The following is an 18,320-nucleotide window of genomic DNA, read 5'->3' on the forward strand; positions in this document are numbered from 1 at the left end:
TAGTCTAGTCTATAGTCTAGTCTATAGTCTAGTCTGTAGTCTAGTCTATAGTCTAGTCTATAGTCTAGTCTATAGTCTAGTCTATAGTCTTGTCTATAGTCTAGTCTACAGTTCAGTTTAGATTATAGTCTTGTCTAATTTTTATTCTATAGTCTGGTTTATAGTATTTTCTATAATTTAGTTTATGGTCTAGTCTATGATTAATTTTAGTCTGTAGTCTTGTCTTAAGTGTAGTCTAGTTTAAAGATTATTCTATAATCAAGCCTTTAGTCTAGTCTGTAATAAATCGGTCTTTAATTGTATACGATCCTTATATAGGGCTAATTTGGTCTGTTTTTTTGTTTTTGGAAAAAGTATATGCAAAAAGTCAATAGATACTAACGGTAATTTCAGAGCAAATAAGTCCTGATCTGCTATTTTCCGTCCAAATCAGGTTTAGAATAAAGGTTTGTTTAAGTCCTTAATCTATCTTTAAGTTTAATAAATGGAAACATTCTTTTCAACTCATATCCTGTTTAACATACAATGTCTGTGTTATAGATACATATACAGGTAATGCATAATTTGTATATTTAATTCTAAAATACAATTTATTTAAATAAATACAATCTAATATTTTAAAATATGCAAATTACATTGTTGTTTAGAGTTTATTTATTTCTTTTTCATAATACAACAAAACCACATACAATAAACACTTTTAAACAAAAACAACAATATTTTACATATAGATTCACATAAATATATAAAATTTACTTTGTATTTATATAATAACGAAATAAAAATTTTCTTTTATAGAGACTGCGCATTTATGTCTGGGGTGTTAACATTAAAATTCCTTTTTATTTATTTTCCTTTTTATTTAACAAATATCTCTGTAAGTATGTTGGTATGTGTATAAAAACTCGGTATTTTTTTGTTCTTTTTTCCTTTTATAATCTCAAGTTGAGTATCCTTGTTACTATAAGCTTTTGTATGATTTATAATAATGAGTGCTTTCGTTTCTTTATATTTTTTAACTCATAAGATTTTTGTTTGGTTTGTGATACTAATGAGTGAGTAAAAATTTTAAAGTAGTTACCGTCGGTACATTTTAGTTCTAAAAAGTTCGTTTTTCTTTTATTTAAATCTGATAATAGTGGTTATGCTGAATGGAGATTTTGTTTCCATTGTTATTTTCTGTTTCTAGCATTCATTTTATTATTTTAGTACAATGGGCGGAGTTTTTTCTTTTTTATATGTGTGCTTTTTTTCTTTTGTTTTCTTTTGAAAAAAAGTTGATTTTTCATATGGATTTTTTGTTTTTTCTTTATAAAAAAACAATTTGAAATAAATTATTTTTTTATTTGAAATTTTGTTGAAAAATTATTTATTTATTATTATAACTTGTGTCAGTGGCAGCATCACTAAAAGTTGGTTAATATGTTTAGTAAGTTCGTCAGAAAAGGTCAGAGATAAACTGGGGTTATAAACTTTTATGAGGAGTAATAAGAAATATACAAATAAAGACTGTGATCCGTATTAATAAACGTCTAATAAAGTTATCTATAGTCTTGTCTATAGTCTAGTCTATAGGCTAGTCAATAGTCTAGTCTATAATCTAGTCTATAGTGTAATCTATAATCTAGTCTATAGTCTAGTCTACTCTATAGTCCAGTCTATTCTATGGTCTAGTCTACTCTATAGTCTAGTCTACTCTATAGTCTAGTCTACTCTATAGTCTAGTTTATAGTCTAATCTATAGTCTAGTCTATAGTCTAGTCTATATTCTAGTCTATAGTCTAGTCTATAGTCTAGTCTATAGTCTAGTCTATAGTCTAGTCTATAGTCTAGTCTATAGTCTAGTCTATAGTCTAGTCTATAGTCTAGTCTATAGTCTAGTCTATAGTCTAGTCTATAGTCTAGTCTATAGTCTAGTCTATAGTCTAGTCTATAGTCTAGTCTATAGTCTAGTCTATAGTCTAGTCTATAGTCTAGTCTATAGTCTAGTCTATAGTCTAGTCTATAGTCTAGTCTATAGTCTAGTCTATAGTCTAGTGGTTAATATGTTTAGTAAGTTCGTCAGAAAAGGTCAGAGATAAACTGGGGTTATAAACTTTTATGAGGAGTAATAAGAAATATACAAATAAAGACTATGATCCGTATTAATAAACGTCTAATAAAGTTATCTATAGTCTTGTCTATAGTCTAGTCTATAGGCTAGTCAATAGTCTAGTCTATAATCTAGTCTATAGTGTAATCTATAATCTAGTCTATAGTGTAGCCTATAGTTTAAATTAAAGTCTAATCTATAGTCCAGTCTATAGTCTAGTCTATCGTCTAGTCTATAGTCTAGTCTATAGTCTAGTTTATAGTCTAGTCTACAGTCTACTCTATAGTATAGTCTACTCTATAGTCCATTCTATTCTATGGTCTAGTCTACTCTATAGTCTAGTCTACTCTATAGTCTAGTCTACTCTATAGTCTAGTTTATAGTCTAATCTATAGTCTAGTCTATAGTCTAGTCTATATTTTAGTCTATAGTCTAGTCTATAGTCTAGTCTATAGTCTAGTCTATAGTCTAGTCTATAGTCTAGTCTATAGTCTAGTCTATAGTCTAGTCTATAGTCTAGTCTATAGTCTAGTCTATAGTCTAGTCTATAGTCTAGTCTATAGTCTAGTCTATAGTCTAGTCTATAGTCTAGTCTATAGTCTAGTCTATAGCCTAGTCAATAGTCTAGTCTAGTCTATAGTCTAGTCTTTAGTCTAGTCTATAGTCTAGTTTATAGTCTAGTCTATAGTCTAGTCTATAGTCTAGTCTATAGTCTAGTCTATAGTCTAGTTTATAGTCTAGTCTATAGTGGAGTCTATAGTCTAGTCTATAGTCTATTCTATAGTCTAGTCTATAGTCTAGTCTATAGTCTAGTCTATAGTCTAGTCTATAGTCTAGTCTATAGTCTAGTCTATAGTCTAGTCTATAGTCTAGTCTATAGTCTAGTCTATAGTCTAGTCTATAGTCTAGTCTATAGTCTAGTCTATAGTCTAGTCTATAGTCTAGTCTATAGTCGAGTCTATAGTCTAGTCTATAGTCTAGTCTATAGTCTAGTCTATAGTCTAGTCTATAGTCTAGTCTATAGTCTAGTCTATAGTCTAGTCTATAGTCTAGTCTATAGTCTAGTCTATAGTCTAGTCTATAGTCTAGCCTATAGTCTAGCCTATAGTCTAGTCTATAGTCTAGTCTATAGTCTAGTCTATAGTCTAGTCTATAGTCTAGTCTATAGTCTAGTCTATAGTCTAGTCTATAGTCTAGTCTATAGTCTATAGTCTAGTCTATAGTCTAGTCTATAGTCTAGTCTATAGTCTAGTCTATAGTCTAGTCTATAGTCTAGTCTATAGTCTAGTCTATAGTCTAGTCTGTAGTCTAGTCTATAGTATTGCCTATAGTCTGGTCTGTTGTCTAGTCTATAGTTATGTCATTATTCTATTCTGTAGTTTATAGACTAGTCTGTTTCCTCGCGTCCTTAATTTTGCCTGTAATCTCGCATATAGTTTTGTCCTTTCGAAAGCCTGCTGTATAGGCCACTCCACAATCAAGGCTGTATTCTAGTCTATTTAAAGAAACTGATGTCGATCAGATAATGATTATATTAAATGTATATTAAAGTTTGAATTTATAAGGATAAATGAACGAAAACTGGGCTACTCAACTTAAAATCGAATTACTTTTCATATTAAAAACTTATTTTAAAAAATTTAAGATAATTCTTTCTAAACTTACCTGAGAATCTTTAAGACCCAAACGTTCTGCCAGCTTTTTGCGATCCGGTTTGCTAATATACTTTTGCTGTTGAAAACGTTTCTCCAAACCCTTACGCTGGGAGTCTATAAACACAATAATCAAGAGATAAATCAATTGTTTCTCCTACCAAACAAACTCTTTTAAAAACCATGAAGACTGCAATCATGCAATACGACTAAATACTCGTAAATTAAAACCTAAACCACAACGTAAATTAAGAAAAATACTTTTCGCACTTACCAGAAAACACCGCACGACGCATCATACCCCTACGTGGTTTACCACGTGTTGAATGTGCCCAAGGGAAGCCTTGGCCGGGAGGCAGGGGAAACACTTGTGCACCAACTGTTCAAAGAATACAAATAAAACGTGGGAAAATTTACAAATTTAGTTGCAATAGTAAAGAGTTTATGAGAGTTAATGTGTGGAATAATACTATTGTAAATGCATTTTACACATAATTGCAGTTGCATTTAAATGTTGCAACCACACAACTGCATTGCAATATTGCAGTGAGTTTGTGTTTTAATTGGTGTTGACAACAATTAATACAAGCCTGCTGAACATTTCCCTTTTAACTAAAATTTAGTTGGAAAACACTAATAAAATATTTATTTGCTATGAGTGCTGGAGTAATTTCTATTTGTGTTCAATGGACTGATGGACAGACAGATAGACGGATATGTACTTACCACTCATGTAGGGATTTCTACAATGTGCTAACAATGAATGCAAATGTGGATGTTGGAGACTGTGAGGCAGGAATGGTGTTGGTCGACTGGGCAGGGGTTTTGCAATAACAGCTTGCGGATGTTGTGGTTGTTGTGCGTGTGTTAGATGAGCTCCTCCACCACCTCCAACTCCACCACCACCACCACTGCCAGGATGTTGTAAAGGCATTGTTGCTTTTTCTTGACCCGTTGGCATTGTATGTCTTCGATTGTTGTTATCCTCTTCATTGTTATCCTTATCAGTGTTATTATTTACATGTATATTGTTGTTGTTGCCGTTGGAATGGTTGTTGCCATTATTATTACAACTTGTATTTGTGCTGATGCTATTTGTGGTGCAGGTAGAGTGATTGTCGCTATCACTAATCGTACTGCCAGGTGACGACGATGATGTGGTTTGCGGTTGACAACTATTGCCATTGTGATGATGTTGCGTTAGAAATGCTGGATGCGGAAAGTGTGGATGGTGTATGAAGTTTTGTTGTAAATAAGGCCAGATATGTTGTGGTTGCATAAATTCTATAACAAAAAAATAAACAATAACAATAGTAGTCATAATTATTAATATGTAAAGGTGTTTAAGCAAAAATGTTAATAGATGCCATAATAACTAAGTTAGTATAGTCGGTTATGAAATATTATATGTTACCCTACTCCAACTATAGATAGATAAGGTGTTTGTTGATAGCGCTAGACATCATTTATTGTATGATTTGTGTGAAATATACATAATAGTACCACGATTCCTCGAAATATTTGAAATATATCGGATGTTATCTGAATACAGTGGTGAGCTTAATTTATGTAGCGAGTTTTATGATGATAGGTGATAAGTGATCCCACCCCTTGGATCCGCGCCTACTGAGTGGACACACAGGATTCAGTGAACATTTTTTTAAGAAAATCCAGCAAAACTAAAGCGAAGAACTTCCAAAAGAATAACATTTATCACTACTTCAAAAGTAGCAACTAGTGAATTGTTTAAACTTCTGTGAAAGTGATGTTTAATGACATCCGAAGAACCGAAAATATTCTAATTTTTCTATTCTGAATATATTTTGTTGTTCTTACCTTTTTTGTGAAATAAAAAATTTTATTTTGGGCTTCTATTTTATGAAAGTTAATATTTTTTAAGTCATATTAGTTCTCGCTTCAAAATAACTTGCAAAAATAGCATAAAAATTACTTCTTGAGAATGACTCCAAAAATAGTGAATTTGGAATTAAATATAAAAGGACATCCCTCCTATTACAAGCCTGTGTTAAAATCATCACTTCTTCAGGCCTTTTTCAGTACTTCCATGGAATAATTTCAACTTCTTTTTCGCTTTTTTGGAAGTTATTTTTTTGCTGGGAAGAAGCGCACAAAAGGCTCGATATGTCTTCGGATTTCATTTAGTATACATCCTCTTATCAACCTTAGCTAACTTTACTAGTTAGTTTGTTATGTAGTTAGTTAGTTAGTTACTTAGTACGCAATTTAAAAAAACATTTTGCTAAACCATCCTAATCTTCTAATTTCTTGCAATTTCTTCAACAACAGACATTTTCCTTAATTTTGAATTTCTCATTTACATTTTCTTTTGAATGAATGAGTAAGTGAACACAGACACACACCGAAGTGGAATATTCAACACTTTGAAGTGTCAAAGATTCACAATCATATGCATAATTATGAAAATTTTCAAAACATTTCAAACAATAAAACCTGACAGCATAAATGGGAAATTTTAAAAAACCAACATTAACACATATTTATTTAATCCCACTCTCCTACCAACATACACAAATACACGCACGTTTTTCGTTAGACTATAATTTTAATTATTTCAATGCTTTGATGTTAGAAGTTTAGCTTCCGGCGGATATAAGCACCTTATGTTTATTTAAGCAAAATAAAACAAAAAACTTTTGTTTAAAAATACCAACAAAAACTTTTTAAAACTAACACATACTAAAACACGTTTAATTAATTAAACATACATACTTAGAAAGATATTTAAGGATGTATGTATGTATGTATGTATGTATGTATGTATGTATGTATGTATGTATGTATGTATGTATGTATGTATGTATGTATGTATGTATGTATGTACATATCCTTACATACATTTTTACGTTAGTTTAATTTAACGTATTTTATTCCCATTCTTTGTCTTTCTATGCTATCTTAACTTGATTTTCTAATTACAAACAAACGAAAAGGAAAAGTTTTTCAAAATAATTTCACACACACATGCACACTAACAATATATCCTTGTTAATACTTGATACGCATTCAAACAAAAACCACATTTTTCCACTCATATGCAGACGTATGAAATTAATTTGTGTAGAATAATATAAGGATATAAGGATGTTTATATTATATAAGGATGTATGTATGTTAAATTACCTATGGCTTTGTTTCGAAAATTTTCTTTCGAAGTCTACAGTTTTTAACGTTTTGAAATTTTTGTGTTCATTTTGCCAAGTGTTTTTGTTGTGATTTTAATTCGATTAGACAGAAACAATTAACATATTAACGCCTCTTTAGTTATAATGATTTTATAGTTGTTTGAAGCATCTACAATTGGGAGGCGCCCAATTTTGTGAGGAGCCAATAGAAACATTTTACAATTTCATAATTTAAATAAATTTAATTTTATTTAAACAAAAATTGCAATTTTAAATAATCAATACTTTTTACCAGAAATTTTTTGTACAAAATTTTTGATAAATTGTTATTAGATTTAAAATTTTTTATCGGGAAAAGTCCCCATATTTATTTTGGAACTATTCTTATATATTATATAGTCCAGATTCGAATTTATATGATCCGAAAAGAGAATTCAATGCATAATTGTGTTAAATAAAATTTGGCTCATGTCTATGCAAACTTGATCAATTTTGAATTAAGAAATTCTAAAAATGCAAAGCACTAATCCTCATGGTGACTCCGTATGGTTCTTATATATATACAAAGTCATTTTATTATCACAAGATAAGTCATTGAATTGTGTAAAATTTACCACTTTTGTTTTGTCGAATTTTGTCTATAAAATAAGATATAAACAAATTAAATCGAATCAGAATATCATCGGAAAACGATCTTTAAAATTCCAGTCAAAAGATCGATCTGTCAGGTATCTATAACTATTTTAACCTAAATTATACAGAGTTGTGTCTATAAAAAAGATATAAACAACTAAAATTGAATCTGAATATCATGGGAACATGATCATATAGATTCCAGGCAAAAGATCGATCGATAATAGAGCACAATCGAACGCAAAGATATTTTAACCTAAATTAAAAGGAGTTATAAACCACTTAAAACGAATCAGAATATCATGGGAATATGATCATCTAGATTCTAGTAAGAGCTATCCACAATCGATCACAATGATTGGCGATCACAATGATCACAATCAATTGTGTGAAAATAAGACAATGATAGAAATGCCAAGATTTCAGTCTCAACTTCTATCTGTCAGGTATGAAGTGCAAGAATTTGCTGTTCTCTTTAATCATGAATGATAAGAGCTTTTCACAAACGATCACAAAGATTTGCGATAAATTGTTTGAGATATATAATTTCTCATTGTGCTATTAACATAGTAGTGCCCTCTGAATTTTTAGTTCTTTAGCCAGAATCCTCTTCTCTCGATTTGGGGGTTCTATTCTATTTACCAAATATTACTAGAAATTAATAAAAAAAGAAGGAAACCTTGAGGTCTAGATATATCACAGTTTTTTTTAACATTCCTTACAAAATAGCAAAGAATGCTACTTCGAAGAAGTTTACCTTGAACGCCAAACTGTATGATCGATTCATACTATGTTTGACAAAATTCATTCCAGTTATGAATTATGTGTATTTTATGCTCAAAATAAATATCAAAATTATTTCTTTCAGGACGAGAAATATCACTTTAATCATCAAACTGTAATGTGGGGAAAAAAGTTCATGATCGATTCATATTATTTATAACAAAATTCATTCTAATTATGAAATATTTTTTCTGTGTATATTTTTCCAAAGGGTATGGAGCAAAATTTACTATTTTTTACATTTTATTACTCGTATTTTTCATCTATTAAATAATGATTGAATAGGCTGCTTATTATAAAACAATAAACGGATGTGTGATTTATATGATTTTGGTTACACCTTAAATATTTTAACCATAAAAAAATACACAACGAAAAACTAGCACGTGGCCTTACACAGCAAAACTAATAAAAAATTGCAGTAAAAATAAGCAAAAAAAAAAACTAAATTTGCTAAAAAAATTAGCCATAAAATTACCCAAAAATAGGATTATTAAATATACACACAACAACAACAAAATAACAATTAATCTAATAGCACAAACCAACCTACCAAACGAATAACAATTGAATAAAAATAAAAAAACTTCCTGTAAAAAAAATCTGAAAAAAGGAAACGGTAACACAAATAGTAAAAACAATATTAAGGACGAAAAATGATTACAATGACTGATAGATAATTTGTAACGCCTTCTTTTGTGTGTGCGTGCCTCCTCGTCTACTTGAGGCAAACATTTTTGAGATCATAACGAAAAGACACATACATACACTCATTCGTCCTTTTCATAGCCTTATAAATGTTGTGATCATGTATTATGTTTTTCTCTTACTTTTGATCAAGTTGCTAGTAAATTAACCCTCAACACAAAAAAAAACTAGTTATTCTCATTTACTTTGGTTAATTTTATTCTGTTGTATACTTTTAACATTATGTGTTTTGATTTTCAGTTTTTTCTCTTTTTTATGAAAAGGATTTATAAAATCTTTAGAAAATTTAAAAAACATACCGCATGCAATAATTTAAACATGATTAAAAACTGTGTTGTGTTTTTACAGCCTTCCAGCCCTGAAGGCTTAAATCCTCAATAAAAAAAACATTAAAACAACAAAGGAATTAATACACTGCAAATATAGCAGCAAGGACAATGGAAATGAACTAAATCATGGGCTGATCCTGCTACCATAACTAAAGTGCGCTTAAAAAAGAAGATACAAAGTACATTGTTGGTTTGAGGCATAAACTGAAGTTATTGTTACAATTATCATTTTATATTTTGCTTTTTGTTGTGATTGTCTTTTTTTATTGTATAGAGAATTTTAATAAAACCTTAATGGGGCGAAATCCTCTTTTGATTGGCATTTTTTTGCTTTAAATAAAAGAAATAATTTCAATATTTATTTTAGCTCTTTAAGCCGTTGCGCCATAATTTGACCTCATTTAACGGTTAATAAAATTTTCATAATTATTCTTGCTATTTTAGCTGCAGTTATTGTTATTATTTAAGTAGGAAATAATCGTGTATGGTTCATTTTTGGATTTCATATTTATATTCTTTATAAATTTTTAGAAAATTTAAAAAAAAAAATTAGTAAAAAACAAATTTCGTAATACTTTTTTCGTAATATTTATGAAAATTTCGTACATAATATGAAACATTATTTAATAAAATTCTTATGAATTAAAAATATTTGTATTAAGTTTCCTCCATTTCTCTGTATGTTAGTGCCAAAAGGATTCCGAATAGATCTGCTTGCAAGGTTTGTTTAAGATCTATTGAGTCCTACCCAAACAATATGTCCTTCCGACTTTTAGCCAATTGCTATATGTTCTTTACAATGCTCCAGAACTGGGTGAATCAGAAACAAAATTACACTACCAACTCCTTTAACTTAACATTATCTTCCAGACTGAAGTCCGAGCAAAGAAGGAATGAGTATGTTGGATTAAAATAATCGAAAACTTTTAAACACTAATCCCAGATATAACTATCATTATCAAGCGGAACATCAAAGAAAATATCCGTAAAAGTTCGTTGCCTCATAGAAAGCACCAGAACTGGGTTGCAAAACTGGCCTGCGGTACTATAATGAAAAACCAGTAACAGACATATACTATCGACAACCTGAACTCAAAACAATCATTCAGACAGAAGTACGAACAAAAAAGGAATGCGTAAATTGGATTTGAATAAATATGGAGTAAATAACATATACATCACTTATGTACAACGGAACGGCTCTTAACTTTTGGCGAAACGACCAAAGGAATATTTCAGAAGCTTTGAAACACTGATCACAGATATAATTATCATTATCAAGCAAAAAATTAGAGCAAATACCCATAGAAATTCATTGCTACATAGAATATTAAAACTGGGTGAAAAAACGGTCTGCAGGTACTAAATTGAAGTAACGAGCAATAAGAGATTGCGTAAATTGGATTAGATAAATATGATGCCAACAGGATTTAACATGTTTATCGACAACCACTGACAGCAGAACGGCACTTAACTTTGGGCGAACTGACCAATAGACACATTTGAAGTCTATACACCGAATATTTCAGGAACGTGAAAAACGGGGCCGAAGAACCAAAAACTGACATATACTAAAAACCTTCCAGGCTATATGTGGTACTATAGAGGTTAACATATTTACCGATAGGCAGATAAGGGCGATATCAGGTCAATAGACCGATTTCAAAATACTTTTAACTTATTACTTTCCCAGATGTTAACTTCCAGGCTATATGTGGTACTATAGAGGTTAACATATTTACCGATAGGCAGATGACAATAAGGGCGATATCAGGTCAATAGACCGATTTCAAAATGCTTTTAACTTATTACTTTCCCAGATGTTAACTGTTTAAGGTATGTTCGAAAATGTACAAGTATGATTTTTGCAAAAATGTTAGCATTAGTTTTCAAATAACGTGTTCTTGAACGAGTGCCAACCGATACACTTTTTATTCTTATGACGCCATTACTTCTAGAACACATTCTGAAGAATATTTTTGTAAAGTACTTCTAAGATGTTTACAATGGTACTACACTCGTTCTATGGAAATATAAATGTCCCAGTAAAAGAATAACTACCGAAGAATAGAAAAGTAAGTGAAATACAGATAAAAAGCTTCAGAAACAGACTCAATGGAATAAAATTAGACTCACCAAAGAAAATTTTATATGTCAGGGAAAGGAATAATAAGCGAAATTTACTTACAGAGAAGTATAGGTTTGGAATCTTTTTGGTGATGAAGTCAATAGTTTTTTCGGGAAATATTTAATATAATTGAAAACCTAATGAATTAGGGATTAAACTTAAATGGATTTATAATATAATGGATCAGTTATTAGAACTTTATTTGAGAAAAAGTTTAAAAATCATAATATAGAAAGGGGTTTGATTTAAACGTTCAAAATTCTCGTAAACTTAAATTGATTTGCACAAGCCGTATAAGTTTGAGCAACTGTTTAGACTGGCAAACTTGAGCAAACTTATTGCGCATTTAATAAATCTGTGCATTACTGTTCACTTTTAAATTTATGGACTTGAGTATTCAAGTTTTAAGCATATTTTGTAAAATTTTTAGTAAAATAATTTATTTATTATTTGTTGATTTCGTTTGATACTGTTTTCATAGTGTTTATAAATATTGCAATTGAACAGAATTGAACAAGGGTTTCATGAAACAAGTCGAATAAATTTGTCCACTTGCATAAACGGGAATCCTAAGCGTTTAAATAAAAACTCTTTCTAAGGATTTTCATTTAAACGTAAAATCCAACGTAAACTGTGCAACCTATGCATGTTTTCATTCTCCCAATTGAATTGTATGGAAATTAATTTGCACAAGCCTTATAAGTTTGAGCCAGTATTTAGACTGGCAAAAGTGAACAAACTAATTGTGCATTAAAGAAATCTGTTCACTATTTTGAACATATGGAGTACGTTTTAAACATATTTTATAAAATTTTTAGTAAAATAATTTATTTATTATTTTTGATTTCGTTTGATACTGTTTTCAAAATCTTTATAAATATTGTAATTGCCCTCTTGAAAAAATGGGAATCTTAAGCGTTTAAATAAAAACCCATCGTAAGGGTTTTCATTTAAACGTTCAAAACCCTCGTAAACTGTGTAGCCTGTGCATGATTCCATTTTCGCAATTGAATTGTATGGAAATTGATTTGCACAAGCCTTATAAGTTTTAGCGGCTATTTAGACTGACAAACGTGAACAAACTAATTGTGCATTTAATAAATCCGTTCACTATTTTTCATTTTTGAGCTTAAAGATTTGAATATTCACGTTTAGAACATATTTAAAATTTCTTTTTGTTAAAATAATTTATTTATTATTTTTCATATAAATTTTTGAACTTTTTGGGAAAATAACTTAAAAAAATGTGAGAAAATTATGAAAATAAAAATAAATTTAATCCAAAATATCACTTAAAGCAAAAGAGATAAACCAAACATAATTTTTTATTTATCATCACCAGCATTAGTATTATTTTACATTACAGCTCATTCAGATCATAAATCTTTTTTTTTGGAGATTTCTAAAGAATATGTAATACCCGAGTTGAGGGTCTACCAACTGACTTTCATTACAGTCATGATCAGCTACAACTGTCAATCAACTCGAAAAAAACGTTCACTCCAATATGATATATCGTTAGAATATCTACAATAGTTCCTGAGATAACTAATTATTTCCAAAAGTAAAGGTTGTTAAACCACTGTGAGGTCTTAAAGTCGTAATAACTTCGAATTCAATAATTAAATATTGTGAATAGAAACTTTTTATTTAGAAAAATCTTTCAATCAACTAAATTGTAAGGGTCTTATTCAAAAACTTTTATCAAAGTTTTATAAAACAAATTTTCATACAAAATTTTATCTATAACCCTTTGATAAATGATTATGAATAAGGCAGTAAGATTTTAAGCGTTCTATAATTTGACATATTAAACATAACAAAAAACTCAACAATAGCTTTGGTATGCAGCACCACAATTTCGAAAATCGTTTATCGAAAGATCGGTTCAAGTTCTTACACTTTATGGGAGGGAGTCGTGTTATTTATTATTTGGATATACATTTTTTAGTAATTCTGTCACGAAACCGATATAAGAAACATATTGTTGCATTGTTGGGTATAGATTTGGGTTTAGATTTGATTTAATTTCACTTTTGTACATCTTTATACTATACGAGAAATAGGTCTTCTTATAGACATGTATTATACATCCAAATGTCTCAATTAAAACTCACTGAATGCCGACGGAATGAAGAAAATATATATATAGGAAAAACTATCTTACCATTACGAACTCTAACACCCTCCCGGGTATCACCCAATATCGCAGAAACACTAAATTTTAAAATGGGTTTAGTATTGTTATCCTTTAGCAGTGTAGTCGCAGAGGCAGACGTAACACCATCAACTTTGGGCAGACGTGAAGAAGCACTATCATTATCCATATCATCGTCATCATCATCACGCACTAAATCCACATCATCATTATCAATATCATCGTCCATATCATCATCAATGCCAATATCGGCATCTTCATCGTCATCATCAAGATCGTCATGAGCACGATCAACATTATCCAATGGACGATCATTAACAACATCATCATCATTATTGTCATCATCATTATCCACATCATCTACAATTTCATCATCGTTATTATTATCACTTTGTTCGCCATCACTATTAATATTTATACGATTACTATTGTTTATTTTTTTCGAACGATTCTTTTTAGATTTTTTACATTTATCACATTTAAAATTGTGTTCTCTTCGCAAGATTTCATCTTTGGTAAAATTTTTTGTATTCACTATTTGCACAAAATTGCCACAATGATGACAACACAATTCTACACGTTCACCGAGGCGACCCGTTATGGCGAATTGATGAAGGTGATGATTATGGTGATTGTGGGTGTGATCATAAGACATGATATGATCGTGTGTGGAATCGTTATTGTTGAGTGTGTTATTAGTTGTAGCGGCAAAAGCATTTGCGGAATCTTCATGGGAAGTTACCGATGTATTACGACTCAATAACATAATGTTAACATGAATTTTTTTTGAAGAAATTAAAATTTTCTTTAAATTTTACACAAAACGAAAAATAATCACAATTTACAATTTTTGTTTTATTTTATTTGTTTTCAAATTAAAAATTTGTCTTAATTTTGTATTTCCGTTTATTTTTTAATGTTTCAATATTACGTTAACTTTTATTACGTCCTTGCGTTACATGTACACGCGTCACGTTCAAATATCGAACTGAACTTGTGCATTGATTATCCTGGCTGAGTTTTTCCTTTGCTTCCTTTCTGTGTCTGTATATTTATTTCCTTTTTTTTGTTCATTTAATTTTCATTTTTATTTGCTGCCATTTGATGCGTCGTGTATTGCATTAGAAGGCTGCGCATTTGTCGTTGTTGCGAAATCTTCTCATCCACTGGTACTCACACACACACACACTCATACTTAAACTTATATCCTGGTAATAAGGGTTGCTTGGCGGTGGTTGGTCTATTTCTCCTGCCCAGGGTTTTTTTGTTGTTGGTGCCCATCTCCAACTATGGCTGTTTAACGATAGCGTATGAGTGTTTGTGTGGCACGTGATAATTCTTATACACAATTGTGTGGCATGATGAACGCAAAGTGAAAAAAACTCATATTGTCTTTATCCCCTCCATTCCTGTTGTGTAGTCCCTGGGTTTTGGTAATGCATTCATTGTTTTCTATTATTTCCGTTATCAAATTTTCTCAGTTTCATTTGAATTTTTTTTCTTAATACACAGCATTTGACAACTTTATTTTCCTTTTTTAGCGACTGGCTTTTGTTTCAATATATGTGTGTGTATATGTATGGGTATCCTTTTTATTAGTATGCCATGCCATGTTTGTGTTTTGCAATTATTTTATTTGATTTTATTAACATATTTTTATATTTTTTATAATATTTTTTTTACAGTTTTTTTTTTGCAGTTTGTGTGTGAAAACAATAAAATATTAATTTTCTTGTTAGTTGAGCACAGACGCTTTTTGTTTTCGAGAGTAAATGGAATCTGTATACATGTGTGTATGTGTATAAATGTTGCTATATTTTGTGTATGTGTGTATTTTGGCGTAAATATCCTTGACTTAAAATTATTCTCATTTATATAAGTTTTTTTGTTTGTTTATTTGTTTTTCTAAGTAGAACGTATCTGGTTGGAAATTTATATTTCTTATTGGATTAAGTAAGAATCTCTCTGCCTCTCCAATCCAAGGAACAATTCGCTACTTTTGTTAATACCGATGATGCTCATCTGAACTACGGAAATTTTCGGAGCTATTTATTGATTAAAAGTCCTTCTGGGGACAAATACCTAATACAGTTTTCCGACATTTAATGCATTCAAATAATACTTTTCAAAAATTTTTTTCGTACCACTGTTATAAATAATGTTATGAAAATTAATATATAATAATACACAAAGAGTATAAATAAGTAGTAGTTCTAGTAACATTATTAACTATTATTATGACCACAAATTAGTTGTAGTAATTGTCATCATCATCATCATCCAAGTTCTATGTATATTTTAATATTTATTTTTAATAACAAAAATTGTTAGTTTCAAATTACATTTAATGTACAAACAGTTGTACATTATATATACGAAATATATAGTGTATGTATTATTGTGTTTTTTAAAACAGAATCTTAAAGGAATGAATTATTTCAGATTCTCTTTCGAAGAAAATCTGCCACTATAAAAAGTATTTTTAAAAACGACAATCTTTAATTATAAAAACTTTTTATCGTTACGAAGTTTCTTTTAATATAGAAGAAGCATGATTCATTCTAGAGTAGACTCTTTTCCTATAGAAAAAAGCCTCCCTAAGCAAGATTTTCTTCCTATACCAAAAGTCGTCCTACGAAGATTCTTTCCGTGTAGAAAAATTCTTCATAAGGAACACTCTTTTCTATATAATATTTTCCTATAGGATAAGTCTTCTAAAAGAATACTTTATTCCTATAGAAAAGTTCTCTTTTACTATAGAAGAAGGATTCATTTACTTTTGTAAAAGTTTGTCTAAAAAGACTTTTTTGCTATAATATAGAAGAAGCATGATTCATTCTCTATTTCAAAAGTCCTTCTAGAGTAGACTCTTTTCCTATAGAAAAAGCCTACCTAAGGAAGACGCTTTTGCTATAACAAAAAATTGCCTACGAAAGACTCTTTCCCTATAGAACAATTCATCATTAGGAACACTCGTTTCTTATAGAAAAAGTAGTCCTAAAGAATACTATTTTCCTATAGGAGAAGTCTTCTAAAAGAAGACTTTTTGCCTATAGAACAATTCTTCAAAAGAAAGACTTGTTTTCTATAGAAAAAGTCGTCTAAAGAATACTATTTTCCTATAGAAAAAGTCTTCAAAAAGAAGACTTATTTAACTATAGAAAAAGTCTTCAGAAAGAAGATTCTTCCCTATATATTACTATAGAATACGTCTTCAGAAAGATTCTTCCCTATATATTACTATAGAATACGTCTTCTTTAGAAAGACTCCTTTCGTATAGAAAATGTCTTTCTTAAGAAAGATTTTTTCCTATAGAAAATTTATATTCCAATGGAAAAAAGTTTTTCATAGAAAGAATCTATTCCTGCATAAAAAGTCTACCTTAGAAGGACTCTATAGAAATAGAAGACCTATAGAAAAATTCATACCACAGAAGACTCTTTTCTTACAGAAAAAATCTTCTTAAAGAAGACTCTTTTTCTGTAGAAAAAGTTTTTTATAAAAAGAAATTTTTCCGATAGTAAAGTCTTCCTGAAGAATGCCTTTTCCTATAGAAAACTTATCCCTCAAGAAGACTCCGTAACTACAGAAAGGGTCTTCTTTAGGAAGACTCATTTCCCTTAGAAAAAGTCTTCTCTAAAAAGACTCCCTTCCCTTAGAAAATGTCTTCCTTAAGAAGACTCTTTCCTATAGAAAATTTCTTATTTAGGAAAACTATTTTCCTATAGAAAATGTTTTCTTTAGGGTGACTGTTTTCCTATAGAAGTTTTGCTTAGGAAGAATCTATTCGAATACTTAGAAAAGGTCTTCTTTAGGAAGACACTTTTCCTATAGAAAGTGGTTTTCCTTAGGAAGATCCTTTTTCTATAGAAAAAGTCTTTCTTAGGAAAACACCTTTTCTATATAGAAAAAGTTTATAGAGACTGAGACTCTATGGAAAAAGTCTTTCTAAAGAGGACAGAAAAGAAAGAAAACTTTTTTTTATGCAGAAGTTTTCAATAAAAACAAGACTAGCCCCATATTCATGAAGATATTAAACGTTTATTTAAGGTTTATTACATAGATTTTTCATACAAAATCCCTACAATAAACCATCAACAACTTTATTTATCATTTATTAATTTGGGGGATAACTTTTTAATAATATCCTTGAAAATAATTGAAAAATTCATTGTATAAAAGTTCTGCTTTCAACTTGCTGTAAGTACATACTTGAAACTACATTCACATAACGATTAAATAGTATGTAATAAAAACCAATGATTTTATGGCAAAAATCATAAAAGTTCAACCAAACAAAACAGAACAAAGAGAACAAAATGAATGAAAAAAAAAACAACGCTACAGCAAATAAAAAAGTGAAATAAAACAAATCTTATACTCGAATTTATCACATGCACATGTTAAGGCCAACTAAAGAAAAGAAAAAAACGTATAACTACACTTATAAAGGCATGTCCTTTTGACATTTCTACTAATATTTATGATGGAAAATACTAACACATGTACTAAGTAAATACGAAATACTTACATATGTGTGTATAAATATGTAGAAACTCAGTTAGTTTCTTTCTTCGTTTTATAACAGTGTGTTAACCATAAACACAATTATCCTTATATAGTTTATAAACTACTCACTTACACACATGCACATACATACATTTATTGTCGA

The 18,320-nt window shown here is 29.7% G+C and overlaps 1 protein-coding gene across 1 annotated transcript in view; it reads right to left on the reverse strand.

The window, feature by feature from the left end:
- LOC111683301 (probable serine/threonine-protein kinase DDB_G0267686) overlaps window positions 1-14,509 on the reverse strand; it is a 32,415-nt gene extending 17,906 nt beyond the window's left edge. Inside the window, exons 1-4 of the mRNA XM_023445355.2 lie at window positions 13,657-14,509; window positions 4,471-5,028; window positions 4,019-4,123; window positions 3,758-3,861 (exon numbers count right to left, since the gene is read on the reverse strand). Of these exons, the coding sequence (XP_023301123.2) occupies window positions 3,758-3,861; window positions 4,019-4,123; window positions 4,471-5,028; window positions 13,657-14,413 (1,524 nt within the window). The 5' untranslated portion in view covers window positions 14,414-14,509. The remainder of the gene's footprint in view (window positions 1-3,757; window positions 3,862-4,018; window positions 4,124-4,470; window positions 5,029-13,656) is intronic.
- Between the last annotated feature and the right edge of the window lie 3,811 nt (window positions 14,510-18,320).

Source organism: Lucilia cuprina, chromosome 5 (assembly GCF_022045245.1).
Source record: "Lucilia cuprina isolate Lc7/37 chromosome 5, ASM2204524v1, whole genome shotgun sequence".
Taxonomy (NCBI): Eukaryota; Metazoa; Arthropoda; class Insecta; order Diptera; family Calliphoridae; genus Lucilia; species Lucilia cuprina.